Here is a 14,316-nt window from a genome sequence, read left to right as displayed (position 1 = left end):
GGAAAAATAAGGAAAATAAAAAACAAAAAATGTTAGAAAGTAAGATTTGCTGCTGTGGTTGTTCTAGCTTTAAGAAGTTTATAGGTAGAATAGGTAGCTTAAGTTAGTTTTAAGTTTTATTTTAAGGACCTAATTTCAAGTACCTACTTTTTAAGAAAAATAAAAAAGGATATTGAAATTAGTTTTTTTTAAGTCTTCAAATAAACAAACAATAAATAAAATGAATTAAAGTAACATAGATTTTAGGGCTGAAAGGCTTTAGAATTAAGTATTAGTGTTTATTTTAGAGTGCCGTACGGGACCAGTAACTAAGTTGTAAGTTATGGTTAGTAGGCTAGTTTTATGATTTTTTGTCTAGCTTTAAGATGGGTTCAAGATTGAAGTAATAAAAATGAATTTAAAAATAAAGTGCGTTGGACTGTCTTGCTTAAGGTCTTGGGTTCGATCCCTGACTGTGCCATCTAAAGTTTTTTTTTTTTTACTGGTACTGCCTCTTGTGAGGAATTGACAAATTCTCCAAGAGGAATTCTTGTGATGAAAAGTGCTTTCCAAATTAGCCGTTCGGATTCGGCTTAAAACTATAGGTCCCCTCAATTACTGACAACATGACTTGCACACAGGAATGGTTGAGAGTCTTAAATCACTAGGCCTTAGTTATTTATTTCACAAAATATTTTAAAGTGACCCATAGACCTCACGCAAGGTCGTAAGAGGGTGCATTTAAAAAAGATTGCATTCTTTTACTTAAATAAAGTGTCCAGCATTAATGTCTTATGGTTTTTTAAAAAGCAACAAAGCTTTGTTCTTGACAATCAAACTGTCATCTCAGGTTTTCGATATTACATTTTAAAATTCGAAAAAGGAGGAAGGTATCTCAATTTGGGAATTATTTTAAAATAAAATCCGTGATGGTTTTTAAAGTTCATATCTCTTTTTCTTTAATCTTCCGTTTTTAAACCTATCAACATTTTCAAACGCTGAGACATTAAAGCTGATTTTTGACAAGAAAAGGCAAAACGATTTGGAAGTCCTTTTTTTGCAGAAATTCGTCTTCTAAACAAGTCTGTATATCACATTAACTTTTTACAATATATTAAAAAATATTAAGAGGATAATATTAAAAACAGATCGATCTAAGGTTTGAGCAGAAACTTCAAATCGAAGGTTGGATTCGAAATGAAAGCATCAAATTAAAATTTCTTAATCTTAAATTTCTTATAAGAAGTCAAATAAAGACTCATAGCGTTTGAGAATTTTCAAAGGTAAGGTATAGAAGGCAAAAATTGAAATTCAAATTAAGGAAAACTTACTGCATACTTTTAAAAATTGTTGCTTTTTTGAGTTGGTCAAAAAAAGGCTTAATTTTGCGGGCCAGAAAAATCACGACATAGTGGTATTGGTTTAATTTAGGCGTTATTTGGAAATTCGCTGTTCAGCCGCACATCATGAATGTGAAATTCTTGAATTAACTCATAACCTCAAATTCAAGTTATTACTTAACAATTTATCCGGTAAAATCGAAATCAAGACAAACGTGCCCTAAACAAAGTTACCACCCATCTTAAGAAGACGTAACTTTAATTCTTAGTATACTGCTGATGGTATACGTTTCTTGTAGAACAGTAACCACTTTAGTTATTACTAAAAAAAACACCCTTTCACATCACATATTAAATAGACTCTTTTGATTTTGGGGACGCTGAGTCGATTTGAATCATAAAATGTCACCAATTAGTTAATTGTTACTTAAGTCCTATATTTTTCTTAGTTTATTTGTGTTTAGCGCTTTTCTTAGCGAAGATTTCAGCCAGTTGAAAGATAAAATTGAAAAACCATTACATTTTTTGAAACAAAAAGTTTTGAACAAGGTCTGCTAAGATTAGTTGCTAAGAACTGTCTTCATTTTTTCATAAAATTTTATGAATTCAGCAGCATTTTGTTATTGATTCTAATGTCACATAGTACTCCAAAGATAAACACGATATGAAAGCTTTCATGTTAACCCCCAGGAGTTAATGACTTAGGCTCTGTTTAAGACCTTCAAAAATCAACTCAAACCTTATATTTTATTGTGTGAATTGTTAAGTTACAAAAATAAGCCTAACTATTAGCTTTTAGTTCCCACAGCAATAGATTCAAGCCTGTCTATTCTCATGTCTCTTCCCATTGATGTGCCTGTTGTTCGTTAAAAGAAGACACCAATTTTCCTTAAATATGTGTCTTCCAACAACTCTTCTATCCAATCATACCATCTACGGTATGAAAAACTACATTACATTTACAACCAGCCAGAGAAGTCTTTAATATTTGTATTCTATAAATCCATAAAACAAGAGCTTCTGCAACAATGCTTTGACATCTTACATTTTATTCGTGAATTATGAAATATTCTTTTTCGAAAATAGTGTGACCATCTGACTATATTTTATTGAAAAGAAAAAATTAAAAGAACTTGCAAAAAAATAAACACAAGTTAAAGTGTATGTTATAGTGTAAAGCCAGTAGTGTATAGCCAGTAGAAAGTTAGTTAGTGCTCATGAGTTAAAAAAATGTATTTAGAAAAAATAACTGTTTCGTGTCCATGCTAGGTTTTGATTGTTTGCACATTTAAAGACCTAGTTATACACTTCTGAATATGAGACACTATTGTTGTTCATAAATTAAGTACAAATGTCATTTTACTGACAAGAAATTTCTACTCTTTTTTTACTTTGTTTTAAGAACAGAATTTAAAATTAACGAGGGTCACCCTTAAGAGTGAGTCAAACTTATCTATAGAATTAAATAGAATCAATAGAAATATGAAAAAGAAGAATTGAATTGTTACAAGATACAAATAAAAAAAATATCTAAGATAAAAACTCACCATCACGACTCATTCCTAATTTGAGGCACTTTTGCAGTCTGCAATACTGACATCGATTTCGATTAACACGATCGACGACACATTGTTTATTACGTGGACATTGATAATTCACAACAGAACTCTGAGATCGACGAAAGAAACCTTTGCAGCCTTCACATGTGATAACACCATAATGTACACCCGATGATTTATCACCACACACCTTACATGGAATTATTTCGATTTGGGCTGTAAATAAAAACAAAAAGACACAAAAATATAACGTTAATGTCAGTTAAATGTCAAATTAATTTATTTTGTTTTGTTTTAAAATTCAATTAAAATTTGTGGCAAAGGAAAATAAAAAAGTTTAAACAATTTTCCAATTTTCACAAATGCAAATATTTTTTTTTAAAAAGTAAATAGGAGTAGAAGGTTTGTTTGAATTATATTCGTGTAGATATTGTACCTATAAAGTTCACCTCAATTCCTTTGGAGCTATAAATCTGGGTAAATATTCAATTAATTCTTCTACTCTTTTTGCCATCTCTATTTCGATTAACATACTTCTTTCCATACTTGGTTAGGATAGGATAGGATTGGATGGCATATTTTCATCATTAGAAAATCGATTGAAATAAGGAAGACAGAAGGAAAAAAGGCGATACTCAATGTAGAATTCAAAGGCCGCTGTCTTTTTAGGAAAATTCGAGGGCGCCTACTTCTGAAATAGTTTAAAGTATTTGTGTTTAACAAAACTTACTTCCCTTAAAATAGAATAATAACTTCTTTGAACTCGTCTTAAAAGTGGTGACACTTTTAAAAATTTTCCAAATTTTTGTTAGGTTATTCAATGTCAACTTTCCCTATACCATCATTAGCCTTGATTTGAAAAATTCATTTCTTTTTTATAAGTTTAGCTTCTATTCAAGATAAAGCTCCTTTTTACACATTTATAAATACCCAAAAGACCACACTTCGAATATGATACAAGAGTAAGCATTTGAGAGAAAATCAGATGAAAAGTACTGGCCCTAAGAGGTTTCTTTGTGGCACCGTAGGAAATTAATGCAACAGTTAGATTTATCGAACGTCGTAGTATAATGAAATATGGTGCCATTTTTCTAAGTTTTAGGTGAAATCAACAAATTTATCTGCAAGGTTCATTACAATAATGGATGAATAATTATTTAAACAGGTGATCTATTGCTATTGAAGTTTTAAATTTACAATGCCTTAAAATTGTCACACAAAACTTGTAAATATTCTGTAAATGAGATTACAACTCGTTACGTTTGTGACACTTAACTTTTTACCTTGTTTTTGTGAAATTTCAACATTTCACTTGTGTGGGACACAAAGATTTAAAGTTACTAAAGTTAAATAACAAATTTTAACGTTTTAAATACAAATATTTTTTTGAATTGTCATTAAACACAAAACATTTCAGATAAATACAAATAATGGCAAAATTTTCCGTGTGTGGCTAAAAACGTTTTGTGTAAAGATAAGTAAAACTTTTGACACAATAATGAAACGAAAACTTGACGGTCTTGCAGGTTGACACAAAACTTTCGAACTTCTTAAAAGAAAACCTGTTACCTTGGTCACTCTAAAATTTTCAAATAAAAGTGAAAATACACACATTTTTTTTCCAAACCTTATTTGTGAAATTAAATCTATTAATGTTTTGTTTCTGATCTTTGTGACACACAAATTTTAGACTTTCAGAGAATGACACAAAACTATTTGTGTTAAAAAGACTAATTTTTACATCGAAAGGCCTATCAGTGAAATTTAACCTTGGAAACTTGACTAATGAACTTTGTGACCCAAATATGTTAGACTACCAGTTGAGTGAAAACTTTTAAAAAATAACAGCTTCTGACGTTTTTGACACAAACATTTTAGACTTACAGCGAAATGAGAATTTCCGCGTTTGTGACACAAAATTGTATATTATTTCAAAATTGCATATATTTATTTAACAACATTTTTGAACATCTTTTAAGTGAAATAAGAACTTGTTACGTGTGTGACACTAAAGTTTTTAGCTTCAATTTGTGAAATTAAAATTTGACAAAGTGCAAACGATTTATTCTTCACACAAGTTTTTAAAGTTACTTTTTACTTTTGAAACACTGTCATTGAACACACAAAATATTTTAGACTAATACTGAAATGCCAATATTTTAAATATGTGCGGCTCAAAACGTATGGTATAAAGGTAAAACTTTTGACATATTAGTAAAATGAAAACTTGTTACGTAATTGACAATTAACTTTAAGGCTTTTTGCGTGTGTGACATACAACTTTTGAGATTCCTATAAGACAACTCGTAACCTGTGGGATACTAAAGTTTAAAGTTTAGTAACGTAAAATGACTACTTGTGACCTATTTGACACGAATCTTTTAAAAGGGGAAAATACTTTTTTAAAAAGGGAAAATACTTTTTTCACGAGACTTTATCAATGAAATTAATTTTAGTAACCTGTTACTTTTAACCTATGTGACACACACATTTAAGACTTTCAACAAAATGATAAAATGTGCTCGTTTGACACAAAACTTAAAACTTTTTAAATTTAATGTGACAGTATAGATTTTTCAGAAAATTTTATAAGTAAAATAAATTCTGGTAAAGTGTTACTTACATATTTTATACTTTCAGTTCATTGACCATGTGTTGTTTATTGTTTGGCGAACAACTTTTTACTTTTTTATTACGAAAAGACCACTTTTTACGTCGCAAAGCCTCATCACTGAAATTAAATCTAGTTACGTGGATGCCACAAAACTTTTAAACTACAATTGAATAATGAAATTTGTGACAGAAATATGTTACACTTATTGCATTTGTGACACTAAATTATTAATTATGATAAGAATATGGCAACATGTTGCTTGTTTGGCACACGTTTTTTTTTTGTAAAACGAAAAGACTACTTTTTATATCGTAAAGCCTTATCATTGAGTTAAATCTAGTTACGTGTTTGTCACAAAACTTTCACACTTGTTAGACTACCAGTTAAATAAGTGTTTCGGTTGTGACACAAAACTTACAGAGATATGAAAACTTGTGTCGTTTGTGACACAAAACTTTTAATTGTAATAAAATAGCAACTTCGTAGTTTTTGACAGAAATTATAAATGAAAAGACTTCTTTTTAAATCGTAGAGCTTTATCATTGAGTTAAATCTAGTTACATGTTTGTCACAAAACTTTTACACTTGTTAGACTACCAGTTGAATACAAATTTGTTGCAATTGTGACGCACAACTGTTTGTTTCATCAATTTGTTGAGCTTTCAACACACAAATTTTAAACTTACAGAGATATGAAAACTTGTGTAGTTTGTGACACAAAACTCTTCATTATTATAAAATAGCAACTATTGTAGTTTTTGACAGAAATTATAAACGAAAAGACCACTTTTTATATCTCAAGTCTTTATCATTGAGTTAAATCTAGTAACGTGTTTGTCACAAAACTTTTACACTTGTTAGACTTCCAGTTAAATAAAAACCTGTTTCGGTTGTGACACAAAACTCGTAACTAAAAAATAAACAACTTTGACGTTTTCGACACAAAAATTTTAGACTTACAGAGATATGAAAACTTGTGTCGTTTATGACACAAAACTTTTAATTATTTTAAAATAGCAACTGTTGTAGTTTTTGACACAAAATTTTAAGATTATTACTAATATAAAAACTTGCTTCGTCTATTTAGGTCTAAGATCGTAAATTGTCAATTTAAAGAAGAAAAACTGTACACATCACAAAATTATTTGTGTCGTGACACTTCTTAACCGCTTTTTGGTTACACATTAATCCGCTCCTGTTGATGCTACAACAATAATTTAAAAAGGAATCTGTTTAAAGACGATGATGACTCTGATGAAGATAACAAAGCCACCAACAACACCTTAAGTCCAACAAAACTTTTTCATTTACATAAACTTAAAAGAAATACAAAACAAAGAAAAACTCATCTTCTTTTCTTTCTTTATAGTTCTCTTATAAGTCTCTATGACACATATCATGTACAAAAAGGTTATCGACACTCAAATTCAACTTCAACTCCAACTCCGATTTCGATTTGATCCGTAAAAACCAAATGCCCTTTATGTTGTGTGTCAACTGGGTTCATTTTTCAAAACACGAACGAAAGGACGCACGACTTTTGCCTAAAAATTCATTGACCTAGGAAGCTAATTAATATCCTCGAAAATTCTTAGCCACACAAAATAAAATAAATAAAAACACATCAATCTATGTATATACGCCTTCGTGACGTTTGCTCCAAAATCATCATCACCATCACCATTTAAAAAAAGAAAGAAAAATAGCTAACAGCCCCCAAGAGGAACCCAAAACGGTTTTTGATAAATGGGTGTACCCAAGCTATACAAACGCACGTAAAAATGTTACGTTTTCTAGGATTCGCTTTAAGCTTTCTCTCGTCGTTGGTCGTGTCGTTATCTTGAAATCAAATATTTACAAATTCATCATCATCTCACCAAACTCACTCACTGACTCACTAAATCACAGTGTATTGACCTTAATAACCCCCATTTTGAATAAAAACCTACCTTCCCTTACCTAGAACAACGCCTCCTAGAAATTTTATACGTCACAAAATATCCAACTCATCGCCTTAAAGGTTCTAGGTGACTTTGGGATAAGTTGGGGGTTCGGAAATTTGGTGTAAGGGGGTTGTACTGTACCTATACTTTTTTTTGAAAATGCCGCGTGTGGTGATTGTCAAAAAATATCTCACCGAATAGGCTCGATTTGTTGTGTTTCTTTTTTTGGCAAAAGGTTAATGGACTTTCCCTTTAATAGGCACGGTGTCGCTATATTTTCTCATTCACAGAATTTTGCATTAAAGTTCATTAACCGACTGAACTGATAGAGACAAAGATAGAGAAAGTTCTGGAGAAAGAGAGAGAGAGAGAGGGATTACGAGAGAGGGTGAGTGTTTGAGCTTAAAGGTGCCTAAAACAAGGGCGCTGACGAGGTTGGTTATGGCTCATATTTGAAACCCAAGAAGTTAGATAAATTTAAATGAAATCAAAATTCGTGAATATCAAAGGCGAAAAAAGGGAACGCCTTGACGGTGAGTTTAATTTGAATTTGAAGTGAAGTAAAACAAAAATGTTGTAGGTGTTCTAGCATTCTCCTTAGAGCTTTCTATAGATAGGTATGAAGACTATTGACAGGTCTGTGGGCACCTAACCTATAGATTATTTTGTATTTATTTATTTTTCATTTTTCCATTTTGTTGCTATATGTATCTTTGAAGTGAATGAACTCAAGTGCGCGATGATGACTGATGACAAATTGTTTGTCGATGATTGAATTGTGATAATCAGCTCGCTCGAACGGCTGCTGCTGCTGCTTTCGGCTGTCAGCTTTCCGCTCTCGGCTCTCGGCTATATGCGGTACGGATGATGATGATGATGATGTGTATTTTTGTATATTTATAGGTTTTTTATATGAATTTTTCTCTGAATTGTATATAATTATGTATTCATAAGTACGGGAAGGTGGTTAACATTGTTTGTTGGAAATGACGAAATACATATACTCGTATGTATAGATACGTGTTCCTTTTTTGTTGTTTTATTATTTGTCGAATTTTGATAAATGATGCATGGATTTAATTCGATGATGGATTAAGGTATTTACATGGATTGAGAAATAAAATGCCAACGTATACATAATGAAGATGCGTTTGTTATAGCAAGGAATTACATATATTACGTTACGTAATGTAACCATTTGTCATCCATTATGAAAAGAATTCTTAAAGGCATATTAATAGTGTCGTTAAAATTTCAATTTAGAGGCATGTATATTTTCTATGTATTTATAAAGTAGTTATACGTTTCGTTTTATTTTTTAACCTTTTTATTTGTTTTTAATTTTACTATATCCATAATTTTAATACATTTATTAAACTCAAAATGGCGCCCAACGAAAAACTTCTCTCTAGTTTTCTTATGACTTATCTAAGGATTTGAAAACTAATCGAATATCAGACTTCTACACACGTTTATATTCAAAAATAAATATTAACAAACATTTGTGATTTATGGAACAGGAGCAAAACTTTTTAAGTCACCTAAATTTTCGAAGGAACTTTGTAAGTAAACTAATTATTTTGTATCAATATCCATTTGGAATTTTAAGTAAAAGGTCCGGTTTCTCAAATTAAAAATGTTGACATTTCTCGAAATTCCAAGGTCTCTAAAATTTAAATCAAACATTTTTACAAACTTTCTCAAATGCCTTTGGAAATATACATGTACATAATTTCAAGAAGATTTATTAGAACGATGGAAAACGTTACTGAATTTACAAAAAATAAAAACCTTAAAAATGGTAAACATTTTCGACCTGAATATCTTGAGAACAAGTAAAGTTATTGACTTCAAATGTATCATTTTGACTTTTGAGACGAAGACTGACCGATTTCAATTTGAAAACGAAGACAATTTTCATGATTCTAGGTAAAGGCTTAATGCAGACAACGACACCAGCGCTGAAATCAAACGAAGAATAACTCTTGCAAATCGCTGCTTCTTTGGGCTTAGAAGGCAATTGAGAAGTAAAGTCCTCTCTCGAGCATGTAAAATCATCATCTATAAGACACTCATCATCCCGGTTCTCATCTATGGCGCTGAGGCCTGGACACTGTCAAAGAAAGATTAAAGCGTCTTAGGATGCTTCGAGAGAAAAATTCTTCGGGTGATTTTTGGTCCCGTACGCATAGATGGAGGTACAGCGACGCTGACCTGGTTAGCAGAATTAAAGTTCAACGGCTTAGATGGCTAGGTCATGTAGAGCGGATGGACATCAACGCTCCAGCCCGGAAGGTTTTCTTATCCAATCCCGAGGGACGGCGCAGTAGAGGAAGACCGCGACTCAGGTGGCGCACCCAAGTGGGAGAGGACCTCAACCAACTTGGCGTGCGAAACTGGAGACAGCTAGCTAGGGACCGAGCTGGCTGGAGACGCTTGTTGGTTGAGGCCCAGGTCCGCCCCGGACTGTAGCGCCACCTTAGGTAAGTAAGTAAGGTAAAGGCTAACACGATTTACAGTTCTGGGAGAATACTAATATATTTCTATGCGAAAACTAACAGATTTCGAAATGATAAATAAATCGCTTGATATTTCTTTAAGGTAAATGATTACTTTTACGTTTATGATTCGTTATTTTTAGCCTCAAAATACGAAAAATGTAAGTTTTCGCCCAGAACTCTGAGTTCCTTTAGTTTTTGAAGCCCACAGTGATATGTCAATATTTGTAAAAGTTTCAAAACTTTTCATTGTTCCCAAGAAACTTGATTCAAAATTAATTTTTTAGTAGAATTGTTTATAGATTTTTCTTTCTTAAAAATAAAAGTGACAATTATTTTTTTCTAGACAAAAATTACTTATTGTCAAAAATGTTAAAAAAAACTTTTAAAAAATATTTGTAGCCCTGAATATTTTCTAAATCTGATAATTCCTTCCCAATATTTGTGGCAACAGGTGCAATCAATGTTACAGTTTTTCTCAATAAAATAAGAAAATAATCAATTGGCCGTTTTTTGCCACAAAATATTTGGTTTATCTTCCCAAATATTTGGACAAAAAACAACTTAAAATCCAATTATTTGGGTCGAAACTTATAATTTAGTCAATTTGGATTATTGAAAAAATGTGAAGTAAACAAATTTTTCCGATTGGTCTAAAAATCTTACTAAGAATCGGTGCATAATAAATAGAATTGTTAATATTTTCAAGTTGTATTAAGTTAATTGAATAAACATATTTGTATCAAGATTCATAAAGTTTGTTTTGTGGGGTTGATTTCAGATGCGTTCAGAAGGATTCGTTCAGGATTTGGTATCGGTATTTAAGCGCTGTTTTGACGTAACTGCTCAACACGTTCCACTTCAGTTCATTAAGGATTCCTTTGGCTTTATCTAAAGTTAAGACGCTCTTTTCCCAGTGTCCTCTTTTGATTGCAGCAAGAATAGGGCACGTTCCTAGGAAGTGCAGTACGACTTCGCTAACCGTATGGTTGCATAGGGTACAATCTGTGTTTTCATCTGCACAATATGGTCGGTAATTCAGATGTAGTGACTATCCTCGCGTTTTAAAGATAGTAGAGATTGTCTCCAACGTGTAGCGGTCATCAAAATAGTTACTGGCGTGGAGATTGTGCTGCAGACCCTTGTACATACTTCGCGTGTTGCTTCGTTCTGCTATCTCGGTGAACTTACTGACATTTTTTTCTTCATTCCTCTCGAGCAGTGTATCGAAGCTATACTTCCAAGTACAGGTCTCACTTTCTAGCAATTTCATATTATGTGACTGCTCTAGCAGCATCCACTCTCTAAAAAACTGCGATTTTCGGTTAAGAAGATGCCTGATGATGACCCATGATCCTGGGTAAACTATGACTTGGCAGAGCCTCTACTTTCAAATGTAGTTAAGATCCATTTTTAGTGTAAGGATGTACAGCGGAGAATGTAAGGTCTCCAGGGGGTGTTTTCTGGAAGCCAGAATATTTGTTTGATGAAGTATTTCAAAAGCTTTTCTACTTGGTCGTATTGAAGAAATCCCTACACCTGGGCAGCGTAGCACATTATCGATCTTACCACCGCTTCAAAGAGCTTATATTTGGCGCTCAGGGCTACATATTTTTTGCTGAGGACCCTTTTCCAATTGCAATTGATAGCTTTTTTCGATTCTGTTAGTTTTGCGTTGGGATGTTTTTTGAATGAAAGTTTTGGTGTTATAGTAACTCCAGGATACTTATACCCCTTAACCACCTCTAAGTTCACATTTTCCCATTTCCACTTTTCATTTCTTGCGAATCTGCCTGTACCATTTCTAAAGATCATGATTTTTGATTTATTTGTATTAACGTAAAAACAATTTTAAATTCAGAAAAAATGTAAGTATTGAGAAATTTTTAAACGATATTTTGTCATTTTAAAAAATAGCTATCAGATCGCATTTTTTGAGATTTATTTACAAAATAGGGTGTTTTTCAGTAAAATAAAAGGTTTTTCGTTTTTCTGAAATTGTATCTGAAGAAAAGCTAAAGCGGCTTGATAAAACTACCGTCCTTATTATTTATCAATAGAAAATACAAAGTAGTTCAAAATATGATTTCGTTATCATTTCTACATTGATATGTTATAAACTGTCAGCTGTCAAATTGATGCCAACATTTATACTTCACCAAATACAAACAAAATCAAATCTTGCATGAATATAAGGAATCTTTTAAGTATCTTCTGTAAAAAATTCATTTTTAAGTTTTTCTATAACTTGAAACTTCACGAATGTCAGAATTGTAAAAACTAAAGTCTCTTATCGACTGCAGTTAAATTATGACTTTGATTTTTTTTTAAAGTCTATTGACTTCCAAAATAACTTTGACTTGTAACATCGAAGTTCAGTAATTTTTTAAAAGTCATTACTCAAAGTCAATTTAAAACCTCAATTGACTTATGGCTGAATCACAAACCCGCTTCAGCTTTGGTTTCGTCTGTGTTACGGTGGGCCTGCTTCGAGATTGCTTTGAATGACATTTCTATTATTTCATCCCTCCAAAGAGCAAATATGTTGTTTATTGACATTTTTTTACAGTTGTTGAGCTGTCAGACAAAGCAAATGTTCAGATATTACATTACGTTCTTATCCTTACGATTGTCAAACGAAACGTGAAGTTGAAGCTCCATTGTGATAACATGCATTGAATTCCTATGACTGAACTGTCAGGTGAAGACGGAGCTGAAGCGTGTTTGTGATTCAGCCATTAAAGTCATTTAGACTGCAGTCCCTTTGACTTTGGAAGTCATTTAAAAGTCAATTCTGAAAGTCAATAACTCATTTCAATGTAAAATTTTAGTCTTTACAACTCTGTAAGTGTAAGTGCACTCTGCAGTATCTGCTGTCAAACATTTTTCTTTAAGGTTTGCCTACACTTTCCCAACTAAATGTCAACAAACTTAAATATTGAGTAAATTTAAGAAAGTAAACCCAATATTTAAGTAGGTAAAGTAGTTTAATATGAAGTATCCGCCATTAAATTGGCTGCTGCACTGTTAGACTGTAAGTGTGGTTGCGTGACACAAAAATTACAATCTACCCATCTATAATATTAATTTCTGTTAAACTAGATCTCCATTTAAATAAAAGAACAAGAAAAAAAAACAAAAATCTCATTAAACAAGTGAAATATGTCATAAAATGTTATTAATTTCTTGACAGCTCTCTTGAGTCACTTCCCTTCACTCTCACTCTCTATATCTATCTCTTTTTCAAGTAAAATTTAATTTCAAAACGTCAATTGTAACTCATTTTAAGTCATCACTATTATGTCCTACAGGAATCTGTTCTTTTTTCATACTTCACTATCTATTTCGTATTTTACAAAAGTAGTTATGTGTGTACATAAAAATATGAGTCCTTACTTATTCTACAGAAGAAAGGGATAACAAAATATCCTCCAAAAAATGTTCCTCCGAGAAAATTAAATCATTTTCAGAAAACTTTTTCTTTTTTTTTTAAATTTTACTGTCAGACCAGACCAAAGACTATCCTATTCTAGAGTATTCGCATCATTTTCTCTTTACCCCCCTCCCTCTGTTACTATATATATATGTGCCTACTTGTCCCCTCCGTTCCTCCACTGAAAACCACTCAGTTGCTGTGCTCTTATTTTAATTCAATTTTCCTTCTGGCAAAAGAGCAAAACGTTTCAATTGAATGTAGAGCAACGGATTTACATTATGTAATTGTGGCAGCAGAGTGCAGCACATAAAATAAAAATTGTGTCCGGCAACAACAAAAACAACAACAACACACAAATAAAATACAAGAAAATAACATTTTGTTGCAATATATAGTTTAGTGGTTATGTGTGCTTCTTTTGTTGTTGTTTTTGTTGGGCTAGTGAACTAGCAAAAGCTTCCGAAATTTTCGTACGTCGCGATGTTGCTCGTCGCATAGTTTCCTCGCAATGCAATTTATGTTCGCATAGGTCATGAATGACGATACTGATATATTCGCATTTATACAATCCGGTGCATTTGATTTAATCCACTTCAAAAACAGAAGTACAAATTTGCAATTAAAAAGACTATTTTAGGTTTTCAAGGAAAGAAAAAGGAACTTAGAAAATCAAACTTTTAAATTGTACTGACATTTTCTGAAATATTTAAAAAAAACTTTCAGTTTCAAGTTTAGCAAGTGACAGTTTCTGAAAAATCCCAAAAGAACTGACTGGACGAAATTCAGTCAAATTGCTTATTCCAAACTAGCAACTTACCCAATCTCACAGAATCGATAGGAGACCTTGAATCAAAGGTGAAAACCTTTGAAACTTCTATAAGTAAAGGTTTAGAGTATCTTGCCCAGTTAAATATAGCCGTATAACCCTTCCTTCTTGTTGGAATGAA

At 31.9% G+C, this 14,316-nt stretch overlaps 1 protein-coding gene across 2 annotated transcripts in view; it reads right to left on the bottom strand.

Annotated features, from left to right (window-relative positions):
• LOC129952723 (probable nuclear hormone receptor HR3) overlaps positions 1-14,316 on the bottom strand; it is a 269,230-nt gene that overhangs the window by 24,223 nt on the left and 230,691 nt on the right. For both annotated transcript variants that reach the window (XM_056065522.1, XM_056065523.1), the window contains exon 2: positions 2,867-3,094. In XM_056065522.1, the coding sequence (XP_055921497.1) occupies positions 2,867-3,094 (228 nt within the window). The remainder of the gene's footprint in view (positions 1-2,866; positions 3,095-14,316) is intronic.

This window comes from Eupeodes corollae, chromosome 3 (genome assembly GCF_945859685.1).
Source record: "Eupeodes corollae chromosome 3, idEupCoro1.1, whole genome shotgun sequence".
Classification (NCBI taxonomy): domain Eukaryota; kingdom Metazoa; phylum Arthropoda; class Insecta; order Diptera; family Syrphidae; genus Eupeodes; species Eupeodes corollae.
Note: the sequence above shows the minus strand (reverse complement) of the source record. Positions and strands in the feature narration are given on the sequence as shown.